Source organism: Siniperca chuatsi, linkage group LG16 (assembly GCF_020085105.1).
Source record: "Siniperca chuatsi isolate FFG_IHB_CAS linkage group LG16, ASM2008510v1, whole genome shotgun sequence".
Lineage (NCBI taxonomy): Eukaryota > Metazoa > Chordata > Actinopteri > Centrarchiformes > Sinipercidae > Siniperca > Siniperca chuatsi.
The window spans coordinates 72,382-94,138 of NC_058057.1; the positions used below are offsets into that span (position 1 = coordinate 72,382).

Below are 21,757 nucleotides of genomic sequence, written 5' to 3' on the forward strand. Positions count from 1 at the left end.
AGGATTCATATTTGCTTGTTTGATAGAAAAGAGGGATGTCTGTGTCTTTCAGCAGAAGGACTGATGGGCCTTCAGGGCAGAAGAGAGTAGACTCTAATGTATTTTACTAACAGCTATTAAGTCTAGCTATACAGTATATGATAGCAGAGTGCTCCACCTGGGTGCTCCATCAACCTCTGCTCACAAATGCTACACTGCCAGACAAAAACAACAGAAGGAAAACCCTGAACAGAAATAAATGATTTTGAAATAATAGTGATAGGTCTAAAAGCATACATTTCCTTATGTAACTTTTTTTACATACTTTTTATTTTACTTCTCTTTATCTATGTCTCCTGTATGTGGTAAAGATTTATTCTATTTAAAGAAGCACTCCTGATATTTTACATGTGAAATACGGTTAAGTAGTCATAGTTAGTCCTATTCAGCCTATGTAAACAGTTGTATAATCTCTCAGTCTTCTGTGGCTCTGTAGGAGCTTTGTCAAGTCTGAGAAAAAAAAACATGATGTCATAGTAATGTCCTCAGGGTTATCTCATCTTGAGCATGGAAACTACACATTTGTCACAAGAAGTCTGTGCTATAAACTGGAGGTACGATGTGAGTCTTTACCTGGCAGGGAGGGCAGCGTATGACACATATCAAAACACCATCATTGTTTTCTATGTAAGCCTGCACATCGGCTGTGTCTTTACATCATGGGTTGACTCTCATCAGAAAAGAAGCATTTTTTTATAATCACATTAACCGCCCAGATAAAAACATCCCAGCTACTGTACCTTGACTTCTGTTTGCATGAAACAAGAGGTGTATGCTATGGGTATCAACTAATGTGCGTCAAATGAGGCCGTGACGCAGCCGATGTGTGTTGCACTCAAGTCAGGATATCTTTGTCTCTGCTGTATCGATTTTGACCATTTGTGACCATTCTTTAAAAATGTAGTCTCTTGCAAGTCCTCCAACTCCGAGAGTGCCATACTAAATCTACAGTGGAGTAACCCTTTAATCCACTGAATCATCATTACAACATTGTTCATACCAACAGAACTTGGGATAATAAACTGAATATATTTAGGTTTTGTTCTGTTGGTCAGACAAAAGAAGCAATTTGAAGATATCACCATGGGCCATTACTATTTTCTGACATTTTATAGACCAAATGATTAATCAGTTAATTGAGAAGATAAGTGGCAGATTCATCATTAATGAAAATAATAATAGGTTGTTTGAAAGTGAATTCTTGACCTTGCAGTAAAAAAACGTATTTGGACAGAAAATTGTAACTCAATGTCTGGGGAAGAGCAGGTACGAAAGTATAACTTTTTTTGTATTTCCCTCTTTGCCCAGAGATCCATTGATTTAGAGTAACCATATTGTATTGTGAACAACATACACACGTCCTCTACCAATACGAACCGTTTAAATTTTTTTTTTGCATAAATGAGTCGGTTGCAATCAGATTGGAAGTTGACGATGCTCATTAATACTTTCGCCCCTCTCTGGCGGGGGACGAAAGTAACGGTTGGATAAATCGACCACAAAACAAGTAAATACTTAATATTTCTCATATGTTCATTAATGCTTCGGTTAGTCCTTCAAGTAAAAGACCATGTTACTCTCAAATCAATTTATGTTATATGTCGCAATTTTATGAAATTGGTCCAATGCATCAAACTCACCGTAGTGCATATTCACCATTTTCTCTTATGAATAACATTGGGTGGGAATTTAAGATGTTTAAACTGTCACAAATCAACCTATCACGTGCACTGTGTCTCCAAATCATGCATGTTCCTCTCTTTTTAATTTTTAACAGCAGGGACAGTCGAAGCAAACCAACCAGCAGATAACGTTTTTTTCCTTTTAGCATAGGCCCTTTCCACAAGACATTCTGACTTGTCATAGAGGGGTGAACAGGTGTAACCATATAGAAAAGTGAATAGTTAATGATTCTTTAATGGTTACACCTGTGTTTACCCATTTATGACCCTAACCCTGGGCATTTCCTGTAAGCATAAGAGCAAAGAAATACATCTTTAATAACAGTAACATGGTGTTACTTTCGTCCCTCCTGTCTCCATCAGCTTTATCCTGGCTAACACCAAAGATAAGCTAGCATGATAAATGAAACCTTCACTGATACTTAGCCTACAGATAGGTCTATATACATTTGCAATCTTCAACAAATTAACATTACCTTAAAAACAGAACACTTCCGTTTTATATTTTTTATTTTCGAAGTGAAAAATCCATTTTTCAATTGTAACTCAGGGAAAATGGATCAGATCGCACTGATTTTCGTCTACGGACTCAATGGCGGGGTGTACCTTGAGTGGACTTAATGGCAGGTTCCATATTACAAGAGAAAAGGTCCGTGTTGCAACCGTCCTGCTGTTACTTTTATCCAGCCTCTCCCCTACTTACTAGCTTTTTCCAGAGCTTTCAACTGCATCTCACAATGTTCATCAGCATATGGAGTTTGCTGATGCAGTGGATGACGTTTTGAGTAAAAACTCTGTCATTGCCATAGTAGAGGTGAAAACAGCAATAGAGGAATGTAGTTGAAAGCTCTATACTATACGATACTATAATGGGAATGGCTTGACCTGGCTTCACCTTATTGGTGTACCTCATTAAAAGTGTTCGGTGTTAATATAGAAAAGGGAACTTATAGCTAAATGTCACAGCTTCTCCTGATATGCTGCCAATTATCTCTTAGAACCAGCACACTGTGGTTAGACTCCAGTGTGAGTGTTGATTAGCTCCCAGTGTGACTTACAGCCAGCAAAACTAAAATTTTTACATTTCATCATCTATTCACTAAATAATGTTATGTAACACTGGGTTGGGGAATCGTGACAGCCACTTAAAACCAATAGAACTGCTTTGATTTATGTAACCAATCAGCCAATGTGCATAGAAAACCGATTTCTTTGCACTGCTCACATGCAGGTGCGATCATGAACGGTAAGCTTCAGGTATCATAGAACTAGAGGGAACAACACTTGAAAATGAAAGAAGGCAGTCATCTCTCTCGAAGGTCATGAACCTATAAATCACCTGTACAGGCTCAGCTAGGCAGACGTGCTGATGCTGTGGGAGAACGTGACACACATGCAGGATTTGGGGGCATCTACCCAGCGGAGGATGAGGTAATGTTTCAAAAAAAACCTGTAGGCTACATCTCTCCACTGCATCACATTGAAGCTTTTCTTGACTGACAGCACCTGTTAAGATTTCCCTGCAAGTTGTGAGCATAATTAACTCATATATAATTTCTTCCTCCCACTAAATCATTTCTCAGTATCAACACATTAATGCATGTCCCCCCTCTTGTTTTGAGCACTGGTGACGCCACAATGAAGGCGGCTGCAGTATTCTCCCATAGTAAACTTCAGCATGCAGCAACACACTTTACTGTGCCATATTTCTCTGGAAAGTCAACTTCTGGTCAGCATTAATATTTCATTGGTAAGCCTGCTGGAGCTGCAGGGTAGAAACAACCACTGTGGTTGCAGAACAGGTAAGGGCTATAAAGACGGTATAAAGGACCAGTTTCACAGACTGCAGCATTTCATTTCACAACACGCAATAATGAGATGATCTTAAGAACTGTCACCAAATTCAGTATAGAATCTAATGGTACGCACTACAGCCTTTAGGAAAATAATATAAAAGATTAATTGACAGTCTAACCTGGTGGAGGGTTCATGTTCCCTGGTTTTCTTGGATTCTCAGTCGGAAATTTCATTTTGATTCTCTTGGCTCTTGGTGCTGCTGTTGGGTGAAATAACGGTCTTTAATGTCTCAGGATCCGTTCGCTCGATTCCGTCAACTTTAACCGGGAGAGGATGGAGAACGGCAGGGAGTAGAAACACATCATCCGCGGCGTGTAGTTCTGCTGTAGTGGTTGAGAGGCTGGTTGGATGCAGCTCCTCTTCTCTCTTCACCCACGGCGGTCTTCAGGACACACACCCACTGCTCGCCGCATCACCGTCTGCATTGTGCTGTAGTAAACACCGTGGGCGCGCGCAGCGGGAGACGAGGCTCCATTGAAGAATCCAACGTTTACATTGTGATGGATTTTTTTCAATTATATATTTAAGTCGGGTTGCAGCGGAACAGCGACTATGCACTGAGAGTTGTCAGGATCCACCTCTCTCCTCGCAAAACTGCTTCTGTTGCGCTTTGGTCGGGTGTCCGCGCCGCGGCGCACCGGCGTGCCAGGCGGCTGCGTACTACAAGACACGACGTCAGTTTACTGAAAGATAACAGTTGGCCTGGAGGAGAGGAGGGAGCAAAGGACAGAAAGCGGGAAGGAAATGGAATGATTGCCTGTTTCAGTGTTCATACGGGCACCTTACTTGGCTTGAAGAAATGTGAACAAGAAGCCTGCTATTTATTTAAAAATACTAACATTTTATTCGTTTTTTAAATTGATCTTTTCCCTAATTGTTTTATAACGGATATATGTCACACTACATTGTGCAAGTAGAGAATAATGGACTTACTAAGTGTGGAGAGGAGGCAACTTTGGAATAGGGAATCAGAATCAGAATCAGAAATACTTTACTGATCCCCGAGGGGGAACTCTTCAGGGAACCTGTGTGGGTTAAGATGTGTCAAACTACTGGTGAATTAGTTATGAGCAAGACCTCACTTTAGAATGGGGAACATATTCTGAGTTAGACTTAATTTAGAGTTATTTGGACTATTAACACTTGTAGTTTTATGTTTTGTTACATGAGAATAGACCATATTTAGGAGGAGTAGTTCGGTTATTGAGGGAAACTCTTAGCTAATGGCCTAGTAGTTGTAGAATATGGTGATGCAGAATAAGGCATTAATAAGTGCTTTGCAATGACTAATAAAGAGCCAAAATGTTTATAGAAAATAGGTTATATAAAATGACTGATGGTCTCACAGGTAGCACAGTGCTACTATTGCCACAACTTAACCAATGAGCTTCACTGTAAATTCAGTGTCTGTCCTTGGATGTTTGGTACAAGACTGAACACTGAAAAAAGATAAAATCTTAATATTTTGATATCAGCACTGTGGACAAACTCTGTGCCTCAAGGTTGAAGAGTGTTCTGTTTGTCTATGTTGGATGATTCAAGAATAAAATGAATAGATTCTTCATTAATTGATGAGGTGGGATTTGTGTAAATTTTGAATTTATCCTGTGTTAAGCATTTTCCTGTCCATCATTCCCATGGGAAAAGAAACAGTACACGTGTTTTAAGCAATATCAGCTATTCTTGTAAACATACCTTTTTATTCTATCTATATCCATATTTAGGTCTCACCAAGTAAAAAGCAAAGTACATTTATTTTGCATTTCTTAGTTCCTTTGAGCAATAACAAAAACAAATGTTTTTTAAACTGACAGCACATTTTTATTGTAAGCCTCTATCAAATGGTTCATATGTCAATTAATTAATTATAAAAGTGCCAGTACCAAACATTTGAAATGTCAATGAATAGCAAAAGTGCATTTCAACAATCTGCATAGATTTGTCTCCATTATTGTGAAATAAAATATATTTTTTTCATTGTACACAGCTTTTTTTATTGATTAAGAGCAATGTGTAAATCCTAATGAATAAAATCTTTTTCCATATAACAAAAACATAACATTAAAAATGTATAAAATAGTATATAAAATAAACTAATTGGCAAATATAAATTATTTTTAAAAAAGTACAATCTTTGTATCAGACCTGCTCATCTTTATTTTGGTGCAACAGCACAACAGTTTTTGGGCGATGGATTCTGTTCTTGTAGTATTCAAATCCTATACACTGGACACACCCTTTGGCCAGAAGTTGCACCGCCCCCAGAAATTGGACAAAGGTGACAATGTCTATAACCAGAATCAGAATCAAAAATACTTTATTGATCCCAGAGGGGAAACTCTTTTGTTACAGCAGCTCACTATCACGTCAGTGCACACAGGAATAGAAGTACTAAGCAAAAAATATAAAGTGGGTATAAGTGGTTATACCAAGTGGGTATAAGTATAAAATTAAAATAAGTGTAAAGTACAAAGTGAATTAACCAGTTGATGATAAGTATGTACGGTATAATAATACAATGTAATAATATAAGTAATGAGTAGTATTGCATGTACTGTCAAGTTAAGTGTAGCATACTGAGATTATTATGAGACGGTGGATATTGCACAGTAGTAATAGAAGTATGAATAAATATCAATAAATGTAACTGAAAACAGAGTATATTGCACCAGAGTATTAAACTGAGAATATTGCACAATTATGTCAAGTATTGCAGTGATGTTAATGATCCAATGTCCAGTTTATCAACTTAAGGTCATATAGTCTGACACTTAGAGGGAGGAGTTAAAGAGTTTGATGGCCACAGGCAGGAATGACTTCCTGTGGCGCTCTGTGGTGCATTTTGGGGGGATGAGTCTTTCGCTGAAGGTACTCCTTTGTTTGACCAGCATGTCATGGAGTGGGTGGGAGACACTGTCCAAGATATGGCATGTAGTTTGGCCAGCATCCTCCTCTCTGACACCACTGACAGAGAGTCCAGCTCCACCCCCACAATGTCACTGGCCTTACGGATCAGTTTGTTGAGTCTGTTAGCGTCCGCTACCCTCAGCCTGCTGCCCCAACATGCAACAGCATACAGGATAGCACTGGCTACCACAGACTCATAAAACATCTTCAGCATTGTCCGGGCAGATGTTGAAGGACCTCAGCCTCCTCAGAAAATAGATCCGGCTCTGACCCTTCCTGTAAAGAGCTTGAGTGTTCTTAGCCCAGTCCAGTTTATTGTCCATTTGTACTCCCAGGTACTTGTACTCCTCAACAATGTCCACACTGACCCCCTGGATGGAGACCGGGGTCACCGGTGCCTTGGTCCTTCGTTGGTCTACAACCAGCTGCTTAGACTTTGTCGCATTGAGTTGTGATGGTTCTGCTCACACCATGAGACAAAGTTATCCACCGCAGCCCTGCACTCATCACCCTAACCCTGAAGAAAACTTCTGAAGGTGGCAGGACTCTGTGTGGTAGCTGAAGTCTGTGGTGTAGATGGTGAAGAAGAAGGGAGAGAGGACAGTCCCCTGAGGGGCCCCAGTGTTGCTGACCACGCTGTCCAACACACAGTTATGCAGGCACACATGCTGTGGTCTGCCAGTCAGGTAGTCAACAATCCAGGACACGAGGGGGGCATCCACCTGCATCGCTGCCAGCTTCTCACCCAGCAGGGCAGGCCGGATGGTGTTGAAAGCACTGGAGAAGTCAAAAAACATGATCCTCACCATGCCTGCTGGCTTGTCCAGGTGGGTGTAGATGCGGTTCAGCAGGAAGATGATGGCGTCCTCAACTCCCAGCCGGGGCTGGTAGGCGAACTGAAGGGGGTCCAGGAGTCTGACCATGGGCCGTTGCCGTTCCAGCACCAGCCTCTCCAGGGTCTTCATTATGTGGGAGGTCAGTGCCACCGGTCTGTAGTCCTTGGAGCCACCGTGATGCGACGTCTTCGGTACAGAAATGAGACAAGATGTCTTCCATACAATAGGGACCCTTTGAAGATGCAGGATGAAGACATGTTGAAGGACTCCACATAGCTGGGGGCACAGGCTTTTAGAACCCCGGGGCAAACGCCATCGGGGCCTGCAGCCTTGTTTGATTGGAGTTTCATCAGATGTCCTCTCACCTGGTCAGTAGTCAGGCACACAGCAGAGGTTACAGGCGTGGGAGGGGGGGAGTCATCAGTGTGAAGAGGGCCGTTAGCCTGAGAGCCAGTTGATGGGGGAGTAGGACTCTCCCAGGAAGATGGAGGAGGGGTGGAGCAGTGGACCCAGAGGAGTCTGAGGGCAGACAGCAGCTGAGATAGAGGGGGGGTGAGCAGGAGCCGGTGTGTCGAATCTGTTAAAGAACAGATTAAGTTTGTTGGCCCTATCCAAGCTGCCTTCAACTCCTCTGCTGCCACTCGGTCAGAAGCCAGTGATGCTCTTCATGCTGTTCCAGACCTCTCTCATGTTGTTCTGCTGGAGTTTCCACTCCAGCTTCCTCCTGTACTTCTCCTTGGCCTCCCTGATCTTCACCTTCAGGTCAGCCTGGATTGCCCTCACCTCCTCCCTATTACCATCGGTAAAGGCCCTCCTCTTGGCAGTCAGGATGTCTTTGATGTCCTTTGTTACCCACGGTTTATTTGGATAACAATGGACCATCTTAGTTGGGACATTGCAGTCCACACAGAAGTTAATGTAGCCAGTGATGCACTCAGTGAGCCCGTCAGTGTCCTCTCCATGAGGCTCACAGAGTGCATCCCAGTTTGTCACCTCAAAACATTCCTGCAGTGTCTCATAGGCATCCTCTGACCATCTCCTCACTGTACTTGTGGTCGCAGGCTGCCTTTTAACCAGAGGCACATAGCAGGGTTTGAGGTGAACCAGGTTGTGGTCTGACCTACCCAGGGGGGAGGGGGGAAGAGCTGTATGTGTCCTTAATGTTAGCATACAGCAGGTCCAGTGTCCTCTCCTCTCTAGTAGGACAACTCACATACTGGGTGAAATTAGTCAGACATGGTTGAAGTCACCCGAGATTAAAATGAGTGCACTCGGGTGTTGAGTCTGGAGATGTGCTATGGCGGTGTGAATGGCGTTGTACTCCGATGCCGGGTTAGCAGAGGGGGGGATGTAAACAGCCACAACAATGGCATGTGTGAATTCACATGGCAGATAATATGGCCGGAGTCCCACAGCTAACAGTTCAATGTCCGGGCTACAGATACTCTGCTTGATGGTAATGTGACCAGGGTTACACCATCTGTTGTTGACCAGCACAGCAAGCATGCTGCCTTTCCGCTCACCGCTCCACTGGATTTACCTAACTTAGTCAATCCCCTCTTCTCATTTCTCAGTTTGTACATCCTTTCCTCGCCTCCTCTCCTCATGTCTTAGTCTCCCCCACCTGAGATGTGAGCGGAGGAGGCAAGGACATTTAATAAAATGAGACATCCTCGCTTCAGAGCCGTCATTTCAAAGCAACATCAATTAAATATGATGCGTGGTACAGCAACAATCATCTGTCCATTGTCACACCTCTTTTATATGTCATGTGGTGCCAAAAAGACTTCCGCAAAGGGTACCCCTGTGCAACCTCACTCATAGCTCCTCTGGCAAGCCTCCTCCTTCCTCGCTCCTTGAGATGCATTTTATGAACTGAGACGTCCTTCAAGATGGCATGCTGAGATCAATTTCCAGGTCACAGGCAGGAGGACGGAGGAGAGCGGAGACGAGGAGGCACAAAATAGAGAAATGAGAAGAGCCTACGGCATTGTCGCAGAGAACATTAAAAAAAATGTCCTAAAGAAATTATACTGATATAATAATTTCAACAAATATACAAGGGAATGACATTTCATCTATCACAGTGACAGTTTATAATCAGAAAACTTTGTATTCCATGGCAATATTCAGTATGTACTTGTAGTATATATACAATGCTATCTTTACCATTAAGTAAGCAACTAAGACTGTTAATAACATATTTGGTTTCCAGATGTTAATAAATGTTTACTTTTCGCTCTTTCTATTCAACAATATTAAGACTTAGTATATAATGATAAAACCCTACAACTTTATATATTTAATGTTATTGTGGTTACGTTTTCCTTATTGTTTTATTTCTATTGGATTGTTTTATTGTGGATTCTGCTATCCTGTTGAAGTAACTCAATTTGTCCAAGAGATTATATAGTTTAATGTTATGTCATAAATGCTTACATGCATCCTTTCATAAAACATTCTGAATTTATGAAATATTCATAAGGCAACAGTGACACACAAGCCTGTGGGGATCTACTGATCTGACATGCTGCGGTAAGCATATTGTGTCATTTCCAGTCACCGGTGTTTGTGTTTTACTAGTAGCGTATTTCTGCTGCTCTAGCTCATCACAGTTAATTGTGTTCGATTCTTCATTATAGTGGTTAACTATCTGCTATAAACTTACAATAGTTCTGCTCAAGCACTCATAGCTCTCTCCTTTTAATGACTTTCTCGCTAATACCACAGTTTACACGCTAGCCACCGTTTTTTATCTTAGCAGCTAGTGATGGCTTCTCTCTCTCCCTCTCACTCTCCTGCTCTCTCTTGATCGGTGTGTCAAATGTTTAGCTATTCCTCTGCCTCCTTTAGTGATAATGGTACATGTAATAAATGTAGTTTATTTGTAGCATTGGAGGCGAGGCTTAGTGATTTGGAAACGCGGTTCCGCACCATGGGAACTCAATCATTAGCTGCTGTAGTTAGCCAGCCCCCAGTAGCCGGTGTGGACCAACCAGAGGTAGCTCCTGTTAGCTGTCTGTTAGCTGTCTCCCGAGCAGCCAGGAGAAACCAGGGAGGTTGGGTGACTGTCCGAAGGAAGCATAGCCCTAAGCAGAAGCCCACGGTTCACCACCAACCTGTTCATGTTTCTAACAAGTTCTCCCCACACACCCGCTGAGAAACCAACTCTGATTATTGGCAGCTCTATTTTGAGAAACGTGAAGTTAGCGACACCAGCGACCATAGTCAAATGTAGTCCTGGGGCCAGAGTGGGTGACGTTGAATCCTATTTAAAACTGCTGGCTAAGGATAAACGTAAATACAGTAAGATTGTTATTCACGTTGGCAGTAACGACTCCCGATTACGCCAATTGGAGGTCACTAAAGTTAACATTGAGTCGGTGTGTACATATGCAAAGACAATGTTGGACTCCGTAGTTTTCTCTGGGCCCCTGCCAAACCTGACCAGTGATGACATGTTTAGCTGCATGTCTTCATTCCGCGGCTGGCTGTTTAGGTGGTGTCCCGCAAACGATGTGAGCTTTGTAGACAATTTGTGGACTTTTTGGGGAAGACCTGGTCTGATTAGGAGAGACGGCATTCATCCCACTTTGGATGGAGCAGCTCTCATAGCCAGAAATCTGACTGATTTTATTAGTGGACCAAAACCATGACAACTCAGAGTTGCGACCAGGAGGTGGAGTTGCAGTCCTACATGCTTCTCTGCGCTTCCAGAGCAGTTACCCACCCAAAACTCCTTAGTGACGGTGTCTGCCACCTGACCACTTAAATTAATAAAATCTAAAGTTAACAGAAGAAGAGTTATACATAAACAAAAACGCTGAATTAGCACAACAAAATAGCATAATTAAATGTTGACTCTTAAACATCAGATCTCTGTCATCTAAAGCTATGCTGGTGAACGAATTAATATCAGAGTATCATATTGACTTATTTTGTCTTACTGAAACCTGGCTGGGTCATGAAGAATATGTTAGCCTAAATGCCGAGTCATATTAATACTAACATTCCACAAGGCACCGGCCGAGGAGGTGGAGTTGCAGCCATCTTCGACTCAAGCCTATTAATCTGCCCTAAACCTAAACTCATTCGAAAGCCTTGTTCTTAGTCTTTCACACACAACCTGGAAAACATGACAGCCAATTCTATTTGTTATAGTGTACCTCGCTCCTGGTCCTCATTCTGAATTTTTATCTGAATTCTCAGAGTTTTTATCAAGTTTAGTCCTTAAAAACAGATAAAGTGGTTATTGTAGGTGATTTCAATATTCATGTGGACGTTGAAAATGATAGCCTTAGTACTGCGTATATCTCATTATTAGATTCAATTGGCTTTTGTCAGAGTGTACATGAAGCCACTCTCTGTTTTAACCACACCCTCGACCTTGTTCTGATATATGGCATTGAAATTGAACATTTAATAGTCTTTCCACAGAATCCTTCTTTATCGGACCATTATTTAATAACCTGCTATTGCTGGACTACACGCCATCAGGCAAAAATTCTGATATTGCTGTGGCTAGATTCAAGGAAGCGATCCCATCTGCATTTAATTCAATGTTATGTCTCAATATAACAGAGGACTGCCATGCAAATTGCAGCCCCTCCCAAATTGACCTTCTAGTTGATAGCGCTGCAGGCTCACTGCGAACGACACTCGATTCTATTGCTCCTCTAAAAAAGAAGATAATAAAACAAAGAATGTTAGCTCCATGGTATAACCCCGAAACCCGCAAATTAAAGCAAACATCACGAAAACTTGAAAGAAAATGGCGTTCCAATATAAACAAGTCCAGGTTTCTTTTCAGCACTGTAGCCAGGCTGACAGAGAATCATAGCTCTATTGAACCATGTATTCCTATAGCTCTCAGTAGCAACAACTTCACTTCTTTACTGGATATGATCAATCTGGCTTTATTAACAGGCCATGTACCACAATCCTTTAAAGTAGCTGTAATTAAACCGCTTCATGAAAAGCCTATTCTTGATCCTGGGGTTTTAGCCAACTATAGACCTATATTTAACCTTCCCTTTCTTTCTAAGATCCTTGAGAAAGCAGTCGCCAATCAGTTGTGTGACATTCTAAATAACAATAGTTTATTTGAGGATTTTCAGTCAGGGTTTAGAGTGCATCATAGCACAGTGACAGCACTGGTGAAAATTACAAATGACCTTTTAATGGCATCAGACAATGGACTGTACTTGTCTTGTTAGATCTTAGTGCTGCGTTTGACACCATTGACCATCACATCCTAATACAGAGACTGGAACATGTAATTGGCATTAAAGGAGCCACACTAAGCTGGTTTAAATCCTATCTATCAGATCAATCTCAGTTTGTACATGTTAACGGTGAGTCCTCCGTGCACGCCAAAGTTAGTCACGGGGTCTACAGGGTTCTGTGCTTGGACCGATTCTATTCACCTTATATATGCTTCCTCTAGGCAATATTATTTGGAAACACTCCATAAACTTTCATTGCTATGCAGATGATACCCAGTTAAATCTATCGATCAAGCCAGATGAAACTAACCAGTGTAGTGGCAATTCCTTCGGAATAAAGAAACACTCAAGGCAATCACTTGTCTTTCTGTAGGTTTACTTCAAGGGTCTGCAGACGGACTCACAGCAGCAAAAACATACATCAGTATAATCTGCTCTGAATGAGTACCGAGAAAAAAGGAGCATCACTTATTTATCCAGTCTTCAGGGTCAGACTCCTCAACCTGGGGAGAAGAGTGTCCCTGAAGTCTGGACATAACAGTCAATAGGATAATTTGTAGTTCCATGTCATCATTATCAGTGTACTGTTCTCATCTCGCAGTCCAAACAATCATACACAGATGAAGTATTGACGCCAAACAATTATAATAATATCTGTATGTTATTATATCAGAGAGTCTGTTCTTGCCATTGCAATTCCTCCCTTTTTAGCATAAAACCATCTTAAAAATAAATGCTAATCAAAATAATTAAGAACAAACGTTAGGTTTGAAAGGAAAAATCAAACAACCAGACAAGTGGGGAAAACCTCAAGTGTCAGAGGAAGAAAAACCCCACATATACTTATCATTAGCATATCCAGCAAACTTCAATTCAATAGTCATTAGCAATCCTTATCATTGTAACAGGACACAAATAGGAACTAAAAAATTTTATGAGACTAAACTAAAAACCTAGGTTATAACCAATAAGCATGTGTGAATCAGCAAAACAACAGAACTATTATTATTATTGTAACTTTAACCATTAGGTAAATCGCTCTAGCAGTAATATATGAGCATACATGAGCATTTTATTCTAAATTCGCATCATACTTCAAGATCCAGTGTGGCTACATGCAGCTTTATTCTCCTCAAATCATCTCATTGTCAAACGGTGGAATCCATTCAACAGAGCTGGATGTTTCTATTGGCATATTCATATACTGACCCATAGATGATTTAATTGCTGTAGCAATCATTGATCTGAGGCAGGGAATTACACAGCAGGTCAAAAGGAGGAAGAGCACAATAACTAGGAGCACGGGTGCCAACATTTTCATCAACACATTCTTCCATCCTCCCATAGTTAGCCATGACCACATATCCCATCCTCCCACACTCTGGGAGTCTAGGCTTTTCTCCTCATGCAGTAGGTCGTTCAGATGGGAAACAACATGAGCCATATTGTCTGTGATGTCTGGAACGTAGGTGCAGCAATCAGTCCCAATAATATGACAAACTCCTCCTTGACTAGCCAGCATTAAGTCCAAAGCCATTCTGTTCTGGAGGGCCACGTTTTTGATCCCCTGCATGGTAGGAGTGAGAGTGGAAAACCCTACCTCTACCAGTGCCGTCAAGTTCTCAAGATCTATGGCCAGGTGGTCTATCTTGTGTGCATTATTCACAGTCCCCCACCAGGGGAGGATGCCACTGATTCCTTTCTCCCCTGGTGACACTCTCTTAGTGGATCGCCGTGCTCTGTGTGGTAAGTAATAGTGAGCATAGTGGGTGTAAAAATGAGTGATGGTGGGTAGAAGATTCACAGATGTTATCAGCTTAGCAAGGTAGCAGGTGCCACACCACCCCGGTCTGAGGGATTGATAAACATGTTGTCCACATACCCACATGTGCTCTCTTAGGGACCAAATCCATCCTCCGTAGGCATCAGGACGATGGGATTGTCGCTTCCTGGGCGGTGTAAGCTGGTGGTGTCAGTCAGATTCAGCTGAGCGATGTATGGCTGAGGTCCCCTGCATTCGCTTCGGCCTCCCTTGTTCCACCCGGTGCCGCATGTTGTAGTGACAATCTGTTTGCATGCTGAAGTCCCCAGGAAGTGATCTCTAGACGTGTAGCACTGTCTGGTGAATCCAACCATACCGGCCTGGGATGTTGGATTGGTAGTCATGATGGGCCGATGAATTCCTTGCTGGGTTATTTGGCTCATGTTCCAAAACCTGGCTGTGGAGCCGTCGTAGTTGGTGATGCTGATGTTACATAGCTTGAGTGCAGCTCCCATGTCTCTCACTGTTCTGTTCTGCAGAGTAACCCCCCGGGTGAATGCCACCATGACTCCTAGGGTCTCAGAGACATTTAATGGCGTGGGTTTCACTGGGATGGAGTCCCCCACCCCATGGGGGAGCTGCACACAGGCGTAGCAGCTCTGGTTAGTCACTTTTCTGGTCAGTATAGTTGCATACCATGCGTTGTCTTCCAGCTGAGCTGGGATGTTGGGGAAGATGGGTGGCACCTCCCTTTTGACCCTTCCTTCTTCTGGGGTTTGTTGTGATTTGAATGTTTCCATTAGTGAGACTGATGACAGCACAATGATGACAGCAAGCAGCACCCTCTCAGTCCGTCACCCCTCCATCGCCATCTTTCTCTGGTCTCAAGTGTCATCTTATCAGTTGTGTCACCTCTGCCTACCCCCTAATCATTGTGCCCGTGATGTTGGTTCGGGAGGGTAGTGGTTCTAGGTGGTCCCAGTGGAATCTCTGTGCTAAGAGAAACTCCCCCACAGGACCGCTACTCCCCTCCAATACCCCCTGAATGCACAAGGGGAGGAAGGTTCTGTTCACTCACTGATCTCGATCTCACTTGTCTGGTGTTTGGCTGCTGGCCCTGGCTCGGGTACTCGTTTGCAGTGGGTAGCGTGGATCCACGTAGCTCTCTCTGCCACCTTTACAGCTGTTTCAGTGGTGAGCAAGATCTGGTATGGACCATTCCACCTGTGAGCCCACCAGTTCTTCTCTCAGTTCTTCACCACGATCCAATCACCAGGTTCCAAGTCATGCAGTTTCCTCTCTGCAGCCTTTGGAATGGCTTCCTTCACCTGTTTGTGAATATCAGAAAGCACAGAGGACAAGTTTGTGCAATAGCGTAGCATCTCATCCTCACATTGGCTGATGTCAGGAAGTTGTCTTTTCACTGGCCCAACACCAGTGTTCATTGGCCTGCCAAATAGGATTTCAAAAGGGCTGAGACCCCCCCCTGCTTCTTATCCTGGACCTCATGTACATCAGAACAATGGGCAGTGCTTTTGTCCAGGGCAGCCCTGTCTCATCACAACACTTAGCAAGCTTGTTTTTCAGAGAACTGTTCTCCCTCTCCACGGCTCCTGTGCTGGCTGGGTGATAAGCACAATGATGTTTTAAATCAATATAAAGATACTCTCCTACACTTCTCCTACTGCTGCTGAATCCTGTTTGGCCGTTGGAATGGCCTCTACCCATTTAGAGAACATGTTAACAATGACCAAACAATATTTCTTTCCCTCACTGGGTGTCAGCTCAATGAAATCCATCTGCAGGTGTTCAAAGGGTCTCTCAGGAGGCACATGGGCCGCCTGTGGGATTTGAATACTTCTCCCCACATTATTGGTTGCACAAACAATGCATTTTTTGCAAAATTTTTGAGAGAAGATTAAACCCCTTTGTGGACCAGTACCAGTATCATGCTCCCCTTTGACCCACGGTCTCGCCCATGGGTCAACACAGCATATAAATGGAACAGTGGGTTTGCCTGTGGATGTAAGGAAGTTTCTGTTTGCCCAGAGTTTTCAAGTCATGCGCCACTCCCCATGCATATCTGCTACCTGTGAAAATGTTCAAAGTTTGGTCATTAGCACATTTACATGCTTCCATTAATGCAACTAACTCTGCTGCCTGTGCTGAGTAATTTGATGGGAGTGGTTTAGCCAGAATTGTTTCATATGATGTTGTTACTGCAAACCCTGCAAGATTTTTACCAGTTGCTGGATCTTGTGATGCTGAACCGTCAACAAACAGCTCCAGCCCTGGATTAATTAATGGTGTTTCCTGCAGATCTGGTCTGGGGGAACAAGTCTCTGTTATCACTGCCACACAATCGTGAGGTTCACCGTCTGCCGCTGTAGGGAGGAGAGTTGCTGGGTTAAGCACTGTACATCTCTTAACAGTGAGCATTTCAAGCAATATGGTATTGTATCTTAACCACCTGGCTGTTGAGAGATGTGATGTTTTCTGTTCAAACAATATCATTGAGACAGCATATGGAACCAACAATGTCAGATCAGCATAACCCACAATGTCACTTGAGGCTATAACAGCTTTCTCTGCAGCCGCCACAGCCCTCGGACAATTTGGCAGCCCAGCTGCTACCGGGTCAAGCTTGCTGGAAAAATAGCCGACTGGTCTCAGCCTCCCCCCATGTTCTTGTAGTAGTACAGAAGTCATGAACCCACCCCTCTCGTCAACAGTCTGTATGAAAGGTCTGTTACTGTCAGGGAGACCAAGCGTTGGGGGTGTCTGGAGGGCCAGCTTTAAGTCCACAAAAGCCTTCTCTGCTTCTGGTGTCCAGTGGACTTTGTCTTTTGCTGTCAGACCTTTCCCATGTACAATATCTGCAAGGGGGCCTTCAATCTGTGCATAATTTGCAACCCATTGTCTACAGTACGACATTATCCCTAAGACGGCCATAACTTGTTTCTTTGTTTCTGGCTTTGGGATGAGCTGAATTGCCTGGGTTCTTTTGGGTGATAGGGACTTCCCCTCAGCTGAGATCACATGACCCAAGAATAAGACGGTGTAGTCCCTCATTCGTCCAGGAGTGTTCTATCATAGGAAAGGTTTCAGTCGTAGTCATCTGGACACTGTTTTCAGAATCAAGACGTTGGGACGGGAATTAGAAATTTAACACAGAGTAGCTTAAATTTCTAATTCCCGTCCCATTTTTTCACAATTGAGAATGACTTCCTGATGGGAGCCGAAACGTCTTGATTCTGAAAACAGTGTCCAGATGACTACGACTGAAACCTTTTCTATGATGACCCAAGAATATAACCTTTTCAGACACAAATTGCAGCTTGGACAAGCTAGCCTTGTGGCCATTTTCTGCAAGGTGATTGAGCAAAGCTAGTCTTTTACACAGGCTTCTCATGTTTTTGAGCAGATCATAAGGTCATCTACATACTGTAGCAGCACACTTCCTTCTGTCAATTTCAACATTTCCAAATTGTTTTTTAACGCATCGTTAAAGATTCCAGGATTCCTTCAAAAGAGAACGCAAACCAATACTGGCTGTCAGGATCCACTGGGATGCTGAAAAAAGCATTAGCCAGGTCAACAACTGAAAACCACTTACTCCCAGGTGGCACCTGTGAGAGTATTGTGTGTGGGTTGGGAACATTGGGTGCTCTTGCATGTACCGCTGCATTTACTGCCTGCAGGTCCTGCACGAATCTCCAATGTTGTGGTTCTCCGGCGTCCCGGAGTTTCCGTACGGGGAAAATAGGTGTTCGGACTGGAGAATTTGCGCATGGAATAATCACTCCTGCTTTTAAAAGAGAATCAAACACCGGTTTAATACCGTCAACAGCTTCCTTCTTCAAAGGATATTGGTTCTGACACGGCCTGTATGAAGATTTTGATGTGATTACTACAGGCTCAGCATCTTTGATTAATCCTACATCATACTTGGGTTGTGCCCACAAGCATGATGGTACCTGATTTAACTCAGGAATTTCTGAGACGTCTTTCACAAAAATGTTTTTGTCATGACTTATTTCATCATCTGATGTTACCAAACTGGCCATTAAAAACTCTGAATCTGGAATGAGCTCAATGCTTCTTACCCCTGTTGCTATAGCTGAAAATCTTTTCCGGAATACCTGAAGTTGGTTGTGAAAATCCACCTCTGAGTCTGATGTCTTTACCCAGCCAGCAGCTTCCTCACAATGTCTGGTCCAAGGGTCCAAGCATTCCCATGTATCCTGCTTTGCTTTGACCAGGGGGACATGAGGATATGTGTTTGGGACCTAAAACAAAGCTTTACACAGTGGATCATTGAAAGCTACTGAGACAGTGCATCTTTTATCATTCCAGTACAACCAGGTCAGCTTTAGTGTGTTTCTCTCTTTGTCTTGCCTGAACCATGTGTCCTCAAAATGTTTTGTCAACCCCAAGATGTACATGTGATGTGCAGTGTAACTCTTGTGGCGACTTGATGTCTATTCGTGTATAGTTGTCTGATCACTGAGGTCAGAGCTCTCTTTCCAGAGTGTTATTTACAGAGCCAGCAGCTGTGTGAGGCAGTTTCCATTGATAAGAGTACATCAGCTCCCTGCTATTGTGTTTCACATATTGCGATGCAGTGTCAGAAATTCTGGCTACAATGATGCCTTCGGGAGTAGAAATCAGAATAATTCCTAATCTTATCATCATATCTCTTCCGATAATGTTGATCAGGCATCGTTTAGATAACAAGAATGAATGTTTAAAGTGTGTCAATTTCTTCACTGCATGGCAATGGTGTGGTATACCTTTCCACCAGGGGTGTTCCTGAAACTCCCACTGTCCTCACAAATCTGCCACTCATCTTTGGAAGGACTGCAAATTCTGACTCTCTGATGACAGAATCAGTCACACCAGAATCCTCAAGAAAAACAATATCTTTTCCAGCAACATTGATTGTGTGTTCAGGCATGCGTTTGTATGCATCATGTGTATATTCAGTGTATATCTCTGCTGGGGCTTTGTCATCAGTGGCTTGTGTGTGCTCAAGGTAAGAGATAGCCTCACTTATCAATGTCTGTGTGTGTGTCGGTGTCTCATGCAGGCAGTCTGTCTGTGTCTTGTGTGTTCACATGCTCTTTTGTGTCAGCGTGGGTGCTCTTACGTAACTGATGTGAAGAATGCTCTGTCGTCTCCAGTTCAGTGTTCAAGCCAGCTCCTTCCCGACCTGGCGTCGACACCCCCTCTAGTCAGTCAGCCTGCTCGTGATTCTTGGGGCAATCTTTTGCCCAATGTACCATTTTTCCACATTTGAAACAAGCATCAATCCTTCCTCGTCCTCTCCCTCCACGTCGGCCTTGGTCTCGGCCTCTGTTCTGATTCTCATACGCCCTCAGCTGCGCCATCTGTAATCTATCCATCAGCTGCATACTTTTCTTCCTTTGCTCATCTTTGAGGAATTTTTCTGCATGGATAGTGTGTCTCTCTATGCTCTCCAGGTTACCATACTCCCAGGTCACGCAGTCGCGTATCACCATGTCCGCAATCTCAGGGTGAATGCCATTGATGAAACGGTCACGTAGATGTACTTCCCAGGGGGTGATTATATTATTACCCCCCACAGCTTCAGGCTTTTTCAGTCCGCTGGGTGTATTATGGATCTCTGTGAGCCTGGCCAAATACTCTACTACAGTCTCACCATCCTTTTGTTTGCAGGCTGTTATGTTTCCCAAATCCATTCTCAGGGGAAAAAGAGTCTTTATTTTGTCACAGAGGTCAGTGACAGCCTGCTTATACGGTATGTTATCAGCATCAGGTCTGTTTCAGCCTTATATCCGCTGTAGGAAAGTCCCCCGCCACTCTCAGCCAGGTTGTGCCCATCTGAGTTCCTAACAGTCTCTGTAGCTCGATGGTGGTGGGTCTGAACTGTTGGCAGAAGGCCATCCCGAAAAAGAGGGGAGAAATTGTGCGGCTTCTTTCAGGTCAGCATATGTCCATGGTCTGAAAATCAGTTGTGAGGTCCCATCTCCTGCTGCCACCTCCATCATCGGTGCAATCACTTTTAAGGAGGTGCCGGAGTTTGATCTGGGGCGGAATTCTTTGTTGCTTCAAGTGTGATGAGGGCTGGAAGGGCGATTGGGGGTGTTTGGGCCACCCCAATGTGATTTGTAGGCCTCTTTGGGTGTTGGAGGTGCGGGAATAAATGATCCTTGTCCTCCTGTTGCCTCGTCTGGGTATTTTGAGGCCGCAGTTGGTGGCTGTGCCTCTGCTGGTGCTGCTGTTGTAGCTGCTGCTGCTCGTTGTTGAGGCTGACTTCCTTTGATGGGGGCCGAGTCCAGGTCCAGATCCAGCTTGGCACACTGTGGGACATACTGAGACACAGAGGTGTTTGGCTGATCTGTCCCTGCCTTATTTATTTTTTTATCCCTGATATGGGCTTCATGCTGCCAACAAGCGTAAGCCTTCCAGTCTGCTTTAAATTGCTTATTTCTTTTCTTTTGAGTGACTTGTTCTTTCTCTTCTAATTTGCCTTTTAATATCTCTGTCTGAGAGAGAAGCTGCCGGTTGATGGAAAACCAAATTCCTTTACCCAGATGTCCAGCTGGTCAATGCTGTGCTTACCATAATTGGTAATCATGTAGTTAATTATTAGGGGATTTCAACATAGGTGATAGCAGTTTTGATCTTTCATTCTCAGAAGTTTTGCTATTGTTAGAACCCATATTTATTCTTTAACCCGGATTCCCCAACTATAATAACTTTGTTTGGTGTTTTAAATGGCCTCTTTGTGCTTTTTAATATTTTGGCTGGATTCTTAGGAGCGCTTCTGCCACAATTAAGAGGAAAGAAAAAAGGACCTTGAGGCTGGCTGTGCCTCTTTCCTCTCTCCTTCTCTCCCTCTCCATCTGTATGCATTTTTATCCCATTACTGCATGTTACTAACTCAACATCTTCTCTCTCCTGTAGTTTTGTGCTTTCTTGTTTCTCTCCTCTCTCCTTCTGTCGCTTTCAGAAGGTATTTCTGTTTCCGGAGCTGCAGAGACTGCAGATGGGACCGCCAGTTCGCTCTCCTGAGACGGAAACAGTGCTGGCTGGTAGGCTAAAGAAGACTCAAAAGGTGAGAACCCAGAGGCAGAGCTGTTTAATGAGTTGTGTGCATACTCGACCCAAGGAAGTTGAGCGCTCCAGGAGGGGTTGGTATGCTGCTCTATAGGAAAAGTGCAATGAGATAACTTCTGTTATGAATTGGCGCTATATAAATAAATTGAATTGAACTTCTCCATGGTCTCCCTTTCGGGCTGGGACAGACTGTATAGTCGGTTGGATAGGAGAGCCATGCCAGGAAGGTCAATAAGTCATAAGGGCGGTGAGGAGGTAGAGACAAGGCTAGGTCTTTCCTGAAAACATCACTTAAATCACGATACTCAATAGGTATATTAGATCAGGTGGAGCAGTGACCTCTGC

At 43.4% G+C, this 21,757-nt stretch overlaps 1 protein-coding gene across 1 annotated transcript in view; it reads right to left on the reverse strand.

Annotated features, from left to right (window-relative positions):
• Positions 1-5,498, reverse strand: part of kcnk10a (potassium channel, subfamily K, member 10a) — a 70,060-nt gene extending 64,562 nt beyond the window's left edge. The window contains exon 1 of the mRNA XM_044169712.1: positions 3,697-5,498. Coding sequence (XP_044025647.1) covers positions 3,697-3,751 — 55 coding nt within the window. The 5' untranslated portion in view covers positions 3,752-5,498. The remainder of the gene's footprint in view (positions 1-3,696) is intronic.
• Positions 5,499-21,757: the final 16,259 nt, after the last annotated feature.